Source organism: Trachypithecus francoisi, unplaced genomic scaffold (assembly GCF_009764315.1).
Source record: "Trachypithecus francoisi isolate TF-2019V2 unplaced genomic scaffold, Tfra_2.0 Lachesis_group14, whole genome shotgun sequence".
In the NCBI taxonomy this organism is placed as follows: domain Eukaryota; kingdom Metazoa; phylum Chordata; class Mammalia; order Primates; family Cercopithecidae; genus Trachypithecus; species Trachypithecus francoisi.
This window is the reverse complement of record NW_022681459.1, coordinates 44,831,766-44,841,555: the sequence shown is the minus strand read 5'-3', so window position 1 is coordinate 44,841,555 and position 9,790 is coordinate 44,831,766. Positions and strand designations below refer to the sequence as shown.

The window sequence follows — 9,790 nt, the reverse complement described above, 5'->3', positions numbered from 1 at the left end:
ATGGGGAACAGTGCCAGGCACTTAGAAGGTACTCAGCAAATACAAACTGAATAAATATTACTGGCACATGAAGAGAAGCGCATGGAAACTCAAAGGTTCCAGGCTCTAAAATGCCCAGGAAACATCAATGCCAGGAAGGCAATGTGAATCCGTTGCCCCCGGCATTGATACTCTGTTCCTGACTTCCAGAATTACCTCTGTTTGCGGACCAAGCTGGGAGCTTGGGACATACGTATCCTGTATGAATAATAAATTATTCTGTATGAATAATATTCAATATGTATATTATTTTGTACAAATAATAAATGATAAATTATTAATAGATTAATAATTAATAATTAAATCGCCACTTCCTTTTGCATTGTGTGTGTTACAGGCTGAATTGTGAACTCCTAAATCTCATGTGTTGAAGTTCTAGCCCCCCATACCTTAGCATGTGACAGTGTTTGGAGACAGAACCTTGAAAAGGGTGATTAAAATCCCAGCACTTTGGGAGGCCAAGGTGGGTGGATCACCTGAGGTCGGGAGTTCAAGACCAGCCTGACCAACATGGGGAAACCCTGTCTCTACTTAAAAAATGCAAAATTCGCTGGGCCTGGTGGCACATGTCTGTAATCCCAGCTACTCAGGAGGCTGAGGCAAGAGAATCGCTTGAACCCGGGAGGTGGAGGTTGTGGTGAGCTGAGATCACACCACTGCACTCCAGCCTGGGCCACAAGAGTGAAACCTAAGCTCAAAAAAAAAAAAAAAAAAAAAACAAAAAACCATAGTCATTAAAATCAGGCCATAAGGTTAGGCCCTGTTTCAATATGACTGCTGTTCTTATGAGAAAATTTGGACACAGAGACACCAGAGGTGCAGCCACATAGAAGAAAGACCACGTGAAGACTCAGCAAGAAAGCGACTATTAACAAGCCAAGGACAGAGGCCTTAGGAAAAACCACCCCTGCTGACTCCTTGATTTCAGACTTCCAGCTTCCAGAACCATGAAGAAATACATTTCTGTTATTTAGGCCACTCAGGCTGTAGAATTTTGTTACAGCAGCTCTAGCAAACTAATATAGTATGCTACACTTTCCCTTCCCTTTCCAGGGTTTTATGAGAGTTCAGTAACTGTTGTTCCCATTACTGAGATGAGAAAACTGAGACCTAGCGAGGGAAGTGCTTGGCTGAGACTCCATGACTCGATGGATTTTACTGCAGAAACCTTGGGAAGAGCCTCATGCAAGAGCCTGGGTCTTCTCGCATCCCCACCCCACACCTAAGCATTGGGGAGCTTTTGGGTGGTGCCTCCTCTTTGCCGGGGCTTTGCCAGAGGTCCTGGCTGCTTTCCCCATATATCCCAGCACTCTCCAGTGACCCAGAGCCCTCCTATGAATGGCAAGATGTGGATGGTGGATTCACCAAGTGGGAGACTGAGTCTGCATCAGAGACCACAGGGTCCACTGTTCACCAACGTGCTCCATCAGAGAGGCAGGAAGGTCTCCAGAGACGGTGAGGTCTCCAGAGAGGGGCTCCAGTGAATTTCCCTCCTGCCCCATCCTCCTCCCTTGCCCCACTTCTACCCAGAGTCTCTAGTGAGGATGATCAGCAATGAGAGCTCCTCTTTATGGGATGACCTTACCAGTTATTATGGGTCGAATTTTGTGCCCACTTCCCCAGCCCCACTCAAAAAAATGTGGAAGTTCTAACCCGCAGTACTTCATAAAGTGACTTAATTTAAAGGTAGGGTCTTTAGAGGGTGACCAAGTTAAAATAAGGTCATTAGGGCGGACCCCATCCAATATAAAATGGGGAAATGTGGATACAGACATGAACAGAAGATGAAATGAGGAGACACAGGGGGAAGATGGCCATCTACCAGCTAAGGAGAGAGGCCCTCACAGCTCTCAGAAGGAATTTACCCCACTGACCTTGAATTTGGACTTCAACCCTCCAGCTATGGTACTTTGTCACAGCAGCCCTTGCAAACGAACACAGCAGTGATCCAAATGGGAATTCCCTCCCACGGGTGGGAGCTATGATTGGTTACACCAGAGGGGTCCTAGGGATGGAGACAAATTTGGGGTAGGATATGGAGTCTATGCTAGTGGGAATTTAAATAAAGGCAGCATTTGCTACCTAAATGTGGGCACACATATGCTAGCTTCGCCTTGGTAAAAAGAGAATAAATTCAAGGTTCTTGAATGTTGATGTGGGTGCACATTTGTAGGATGCATATATATCAGTGTGTCACATGCATTCAGGGTGTGTGGGCTCATTTATTTGTTCTTTGGCTCATTCATTCATTCATCATTCATCAGTTTCTTGAATGCTTGTACACACTTATAAATACACAGGATAGAGAAATGAACTGGCAAAGGAATATGATAGACAAGCATGGGGATTAAGGGAGCATGGAGGGGGAGCATTTGTTTCTGTTTGATATATCAGGGAAGACTTCCTGGAAGAAGTGAGCTGAAACTGGCCAGGTGAAGAGGAGGAAGAAGGTCATGGCATGTAGACATGTAGGAAGAGAAATAGCAGTATATACCCCAAACTACACACAGTTTGGGTTGGTTCTATTCTTTGGAACAGCCCTACCCCTATCTGCACCCCATCAACACTCTGGAACCCCCGCTAGCAAGGCCATAGAGAAGGCACAGATGCCCAGGAGTCAATACTTTATTTTGTTCAGGCCAACCACACTGGGAGTCCAGCATCCCCGCAGGATTTGCCTTTGTGGGCCCGTCTTGTCTCTTGAGGGTGGCCGTGCTGGCTGGCTTTGGCCACTGGGGAGGCCTGGCCAGTCTCTCTATCTCCAAGTTATTGTAGAGTCGGGAAGTCTTCAAGGGCAGCTTCAAGGAGGCTGGAAGCAAACACAGGTCAGAGTTGATGAATGGGACAAAGGATGGGTAAGGGTTTTTTTTTGGAGGCAGGGTCTCACTTTGTCACCCAGGTTAGTGTGCAGTGGTGCAATCATAGCTCACTGCAGCCTCCAACTCCCGGGCTCAAGTGATCTTTGCTCCAGCCTCCCGAGTAGCTAGGATTACAGGTACATGTCACCACACCCAGTTAATTTTTTATTTTTTATTTCTTGTAGAGGTGGGGTCTCACTATGTTACCCAGGTTGGTCTCAAACTCCTGGCCTCAAGTGATCCTCCTGCCTCAGCCTCCCAAAGAACTGGGATTACAGGCATGAGCCACTGTGCCTGGCCAGGAAGATGGGTACATTTTGATGGAGACAATGAATGGGGTGGAGGGCCTGGAATTCTGTATACCCAGGTTGCATTACTGTAGCAACTCCACAGAAAGGGATGGCAGAGTGTAGGCAGCAAAAGGAGAACAAGCGGGGGAAAAAGTTGGGATAGATTTCCCAAAGGTCCAAAAATTCCAAAGTAACCTGGCATTTACTGCATCCATGGGGTGCCATGCTCTATTCTAGGAATCTCTCATATTCTCATGAAATCCACAGTGTTACTTTAGGTAGTTGGTATTCTTTTTTTTTTTTTTTTTGAGATGGAGTCTCACTCTGTCGCCCAGGCTGGAGTGCAGTGGCCGGATCTCAGCTCACTGCAAACTCTGCCTCCCGGGTTTACGCCATTCTCCTGCCTCAGCCTCCCGAGTAGCTGGGAGTACAGGCGCCCGCCACCTCGCCCGGCTAGTTTTTTGTATTTTTTTTTAGTAGAGACGGGGTTTCACCGTGTTCACCAGGATGGTCTCGATCTCCTGACCTCGTGATCCGCCCGTCTCGGCCTCCCAAAGTGCTGGGATTACAGGCTTGAGCCACCGCGCCCGGCCCAGGTAGTTGGTATTCTTATCCCTATTTTCCAACTGAGGGACACAGGGGCTTGGAGAGACTGTATCATCTGCCCAGGGTCCAACGGCTAGTTACAGAGCAGAACTGAGTCTTGGGGGGTCTTGCTTGGTCCCAAAGCCCACCATGCATTTGCATTGTTGGAGGTGCTGCATTGTACAGCTGAAAAACTAGCATCCTTGGAGAAGAACCTTGCTCAGGGTAGGAAGGGGACTTGATTAAAACGGAATGGCAGAGACAAGATGTTCTGTGATGACTTCTGCTAAGGACTCTTCCCCTCATGGATGTGTGCCCTTTACTTGGCCTTTGAAACTGCTTTCTATGTCCCCGAGAGCATAATAATGTAAATGAATATCAGATCTTTACTCGGTAATTGAGAGCAGAGAGAAGGCCACGTTAAGTCAAATTAGTTTGCTCTGATATAGTCCAAGCCTGTCTCCGCGGAAGGGGCAATGGCTTTTTGATGGGCTGAGGCTGCCTCTCGAAGAAATAGAGGATGTGTGGCTCATCTGGGTCAAGGAGGCCTGGGAGTTGCAGCAGGTGCACCCTGAGAGCCATGTGCAATCGCTTGACCATCTGAGCCTTGAGCTGCAGTGAGTTCTGAGATTCAGTGACTGGGAGATTTACGAAGGCTCATAGACTCTCAGGCAGCTCTAATTTCACTCATGAAGATGCCAGGAATGTGTCCCTATGGAAAACTTTTAAAGATAAATGTAGGGATTCTAGAGCTGGAAACCCAATTCTGCCCTGGTGATTCTGTACAAGTGACTTTAATCTTTCTGATCCTCAGTCTGTCAACCTGATAAATGGGAATAAATAATATTCACCACCACTTGGCGATATCAGGAGTACTAAATGACTGTCTGATGTGTCCACTCAATAAACGTAAGCCTTGGTTAGCAATGACTTCCTCTTCTTTTTTTTTTTTTTGAGAGGGAGTCTTGCTCTGTCGCCCAGGCTTGAGTGCAGTGGCGAGATCTCGGCTCACTGCAAGCTCCGCCTCCCAGGTTCATGCCATTCTCCTGCCTCAGCCTCCCCAGTAGCTGGGACTACAGGCGCCCGCCACCATGCCCTATTTTTTGTATTTTTAGTGGAGACGAGGTTTCACCGTGTTAGCCAGGATGGTCTCAATCTCCTGATCTCGTGATCTGCCCACCTCAGCCTCCCAAAGTGCTGGGATCACAGGCGTGAGCCACTGCGCCCGGCCTGAATTCCTTTTCTTACCTTGACTCCAGATGAGTGACAGGATGAGTGCTAGGAGTGGGAGAAGGGCAGCGAGTAGCTACTTCTCCTGCATTGTTGCTCTGTGATTTTTGTACTTGTTCCCTCCCCCCTCAACCTAGGGCCTATTTCTCTCCATATGTAATGCAAGTGGACTCCACTATTCTAAAAGTCTCTTCCAACTTGGCCCTTTGCATGTCTGCGATCCCACCACGGATCTCCCGTCATTATGTGGACAGAATGCCATCGCAGCTCCTTCAACCCCAGGTGGAATGACATTAAGAAAAGAAAATGATAGTAGGGCGAGGAAACTTTAAACATCTGGCACCTTCTTCTTCTTCTTTTTTTTCCTGAGACAGAGTTTTGCTCCTGCTGCCCAGGCTGGAGTGCAGTGGTGGCACCCTTAGCTCACTGCAACCTTCGCCTCACCAGTTCAAGCAATTCTCCTGCTTCAGCCTCCTGAGTAGCTGGGATTACAGGCACCAGCCAAGACACCCAGCTAATTTTTTTGTATTATTAGTAGAGATAAGGTCTCACCCTGTTGGTCAGTCTGGTCTCGAACTCCTGACCTTAGGTGATCTACCCACCTCGGCCTCCCAAAGTGCTGGGATTACAGGCGTGAGCTACCACGCCCGGCCACATCCGGCACCTTCTTTAGCGTCATCCCACAGGAACCTCTTACGTTCTGATGTGTCTGCATTTCAAAGTACAAGGAAAGAGAGGTACCCAGCAGAGGGTTCCTGAAAAGCTTTGCATCCAGCAACACATGACTTCAGCTAAAACTTCTAAAAATCTTGATCTCTAAAGAAATCAGTTGTGGCAGTAAGGACAGTAGGGGCACCTGCTCTCCCCAAGGCTGCAAGGTGAACTCTCATTCCCCAAGAACAGCCCCAGCCTGTTGCTTTTACCTGAACTGGTGCCTACTTCTGGAGATATTTTTTCATTATGCTTGTAACATCATCGTCTTTCCTCCCCGCCCCTGGCTCTCTGTGCTCGGGGGACGTTCCCTCACCACCGTCACCCGCAAGTCGTTGGATTCCTGGTCGACTTTTGATGCTGTCAGCACTTTTGAAGGACACGATGGAGCTGGAGGATGAGGACGAGTCGGACAGGTGAGCAGGATCCTCCTTGGGCTCCGGGCTCTTTTTCAAAATGGTCTTGATCCCCGAGAGAAAGGAACGGTCAGCCTCTTCCGTCTCAAAGTGGACGCTTGAACGCTGTGAACCGTCTTGCCCATCTTTGGCTGCTCCGGCCAAGGATGTAGGCATCTGGGGCTTCCGGATAGCTGGGAGGAAGTCATCGAAGTCCACTTTGGTCTTGCGTTCGTAGTCGAGGCTTGGGAGTTTCCAGCTGAAGGGGTCACTGCCTAGAGGTTCCTCCATCAGGTGGGCAAACTGGCGGTTCTGGAAAACGAGCGGCTCCTTTCCAAGGTCTGGACAGCCCGCATCGTCCACAGAGGACTCCAAACACCGCCTCCGAGGACGCAGTGTGGGTGACAACAGCATGTCCCTGGGTGTGGTCGGGGAGCTCAGTTTTCTCCCCATGCTCGGTCTGGATTCTAAGAGGGACTCGCAGGAACTGAATCGGGTCTTCGCCTTCTCAGGGAGTAGGGTCGTGCCCCCAACACCATCTGAAGAGATGCATTTGAGGCTGGTGGACCTCAAGAGACCACCAGCGGCCCCTTCGATTTCCAGGGGTGACTTTGCCCCAACCCTCAATGAAAGGTTTCCCTCGTCACTGCCAGCCCTGCCCCTCCTTAGTGTGGAAGCCCCAGTCGTCAGGTAAATAGGGAGAGTGGGCCAGTCCTCCAGGCCCAGCGTGGACCCCTGGCCTCTCTGGGCTCTCTTCCTCCGGAGCCCTTCCACGAACTCCGAGAGGGCTGCTGAAGGACTGGGCAGCTTTTCCCTCGACAGAGGGGATGTATTTGTACTCCGAGAAGCCAGGGGAGAGGACGCAGCTTCTAATCTCTCTGCGGACTTTCTCTGGACGGCAAGCCCTTCGCCGTCCCCAAAATGACAGTACTTTTGCCGGCGGACGAAGTGAGGAGAAACAGGTTTGTCTCCCGAGGTCTTGCTGCGGACATCTGTGGACCAGGCTCTGCTCAGTGCTGATTGGGTCCTCTCAGCGTCCCCAGCCTCCTCATTTATCCTGTGCCAAGAAGAAAAATGCAGTCTGTAGAAATTGTGCAATTCATACAATTTGTGCAATCGGTGTGAGAGCCCCTAAGCACAGGCACTAATATTATTTTTCTTTGGAAATACCATCCCTATCGCACTCTCAAATGAACCATATGATTTAATGTGCAAATTCAAGCCATGTAGATGATTTCTTGTTGGTTTCTGAATGCAATTTCTGTCTATAATTAAACCCAGCTAAGTACATTTGAGTAGATTAAAACTGCAGCTAGGACGGATGAATTAGATTTATGAGGCATCGTATCTGACATGATAGGACCTACCATCCCAGAGCTTACTGTGAAATAAGTAGTTTGCTTCTTCGAGACCGGAAGGGGACATACAGTGGGTTGTTTGTTTATTTGAGGCCAAGCCCAGAGGACAGTCCCACTAAGTGGGGCTTCTGAGAGTCAAGACCCAAATATGTCTCTCCACGGGGTGCCCCATGACATCCCTGATTGTTTCATGGGGTGAGGGTGTAGGTACAATCTTGTTCCCCCAGAAGGGAAAGACTCACATGAAATCAACTTAAAACCAAGACTGTACACAAGAGGACAGACGGTTTCTATTCTGGGACTACACCAGACGTGGCTTTTATGCAGAGGGAGTTTGCAGCAGCAGCGCCAGAAACACTTTGCCTCTGAAAAGTAGAAGCCTCACAGTGGGACCAAATTAGAGACTGTAAAATAAATGGCATCATTCAAAGGAGAGAGACTGGAGTCCACCAACCTTTCCTTTAATAAATAAAATCTATCTGTCCTCTCTCTAAGAGAAACGACCCCCTTCCCTCCCACCAGCAAAGTCACAATTTACTTTTGTTAAAAGTAAAAAAGTGGCCAAATGTCAGAGTTTTAGCATTGCAGATAAAGCCACTGTGGAGGGCAACGCATACGCGGCTTTCCAGTCATGGGGTCCCTGCCTCTGAGTGCACTGCTGCTGGAACTGTAACAATCGGGACGACTGCAGGATTCGGACCTCTATGTACAAAGCGTGACTGAGATTCTGCTACAAGACTTTGGCGAAGACTTCTTGCTCACCCAGCTGGATAACACCATTTCCACTCCTGATCACACAGGACAGTTTAGGAGAAAAAGAACTGACCACAATGACCCAATGGGGTTTTGAATCTGGGAAGGAAGCCAAGCCAAGGTCCCTTGAGGTGATGCCATGGAAGGCAGGGAGGGAATGGTTGGGGCAGGAGAGCAGCGTCTTTCTCAGGGAAATAGATGGGGGCTGAAATAGACTCAATGTTTGCCTCCCCCAAAAATTAGTATGTTGACACCTAATCCTCAATGTGATGATATTAGGAGGTGGGGCTTTTGGGAGGTGATTAGGTTACCAGGGTGGAGCCCTTGTGAATGAGATTAGTGCCCTTATAAAAGAGGCCCCAGAGGGCTCCCTCACCCCTTCCACTGTGTGAGGACAGAGTGAGATGGCCATCTATGAATCAGACAACAAATGTAACTGCCAGCACCTTGACCTTAGATTTCCCAGCCTCTAGAACTATAAGAAATACATTTCTGTTGTTTATAAGCCACCCAGTCTATGGTGTTTTTGTTATAGCAGCCAGAAGAGACTGAGACAGGCACCTAGACCCTGCCTTCCTGAGTGCCCCTGAGGACAGAGCTTCAGTGATCCCATAAACCTATCTCCTCTAGGTCTGGCAGGAGCTCCCCAGGCTGGGGGCCTGTGTGAGGTCGCCATGGCAACAATGGGCCCAGCTAAAGGGCTTCATGAGGACAAGGCATAGAGCTGGCTGTGATCATCTGCCTCTCCTTATTCCCCATGTCAGACGGGTGGAAGAGGATTGCAGTAGTGGTCTGGTGATGGTAAGATCTGGGTGTCAAGGTGGCAATGTGGAGGAGCTACCTCCTCTCTCTCTGACCATCACCCTCACCCTCAGTCCTTCTCCTGTGTGATCAGGCTTGTTATTCCTGCCCTCTTGCTCACCCTGCTCCAGGATGCTGGTCTCCTGGGACAGGCCAAGCCCTCCCTGCTTCTGGGTTTTGCATGAGCGGTTCTACCTGGAGTACTCCTTTCACTCCCCGAACCCTAGTCATGGTGCCTTCCTCATGGAGCAGCTGGGACAGTGAAAGAAATGCCCTTGATACTGTCTCTGGCACCTGATCACCCAAATAATGGTTAGTGGTTATGATGAATAATTTATAACCAATAATAAATGGTTATTAATCATTAATAACTAAAGGCAATCATTATTACTACTATTTAACTTCTGGATCTCCAGAACCCAACCCCACACTGGACTCAATAAAAGCCTCAATTGAAGTTCAAAGAGGGATGCACAGGCGAATGAATGGGCAGGTGACCTTCAGCTCACCATAAGAAGAAAGGTTGGTTCCCATGTGCTAAAACAAAGGCCACACGTTTGCCCAGAGCAGCGCCCTCCTTTCCTATTTCTTGCCTGTTCCCATCACAGCTGGACACGGGCTGGAAGAGGACATAGAGGGCTCCTTTGTGATTCCCTGAAGGCGCATTTGTCAACTTCATTGCTTTGGAATCACTCCCCGAATACATGGCAGGATGGCATTCACACGCCTGTATTTTTTTTTTATTCTCTACTTTTTATTAATAAACAGCT

General features: G+C 48.8%; 1 protein-coding gene across 5 annotated transcripts in view; it reads right to left on the bottom strand.

Moving 5' to 3' along the window:
* Nucleotides 1-2,648: 2,648 nt before the first annotated feature.
* MYO18B (myosin XVIIIB) overlaps nucleotides 2,649-9,790 on the bottom strand; it is a 300,037-nt gene continuing 292,895 nt past the window's right edge. For 2 of the 5 annotated variants that reach the window (XM_033233055.1, XM_033233056.1), the window contains exons 42-43: nucleotides 5,926-7,165; nucleotides 2,649-2,848 (exon numbers count right to left, since the gene is read on the bottom strand). In XM_033233055.1, coding sequence (XP_033088946.1) covers nucleotides 5,938-7,165 — 1,228 coding nt within the window. In that variant the 3' untranslated portion in view covers nucleotides 2,649-2,848; nucleotides 5,926-5,937. Of the gene's footprint in view, nucleotides 2,849-5,925; nucleotides 7,166-9,790 lie in introns of those variants that run through there. The other 3 variants (XM_033233057.1, XM_033233058.1, XM_033233059.1) reach the window with 2 other exon arrangements.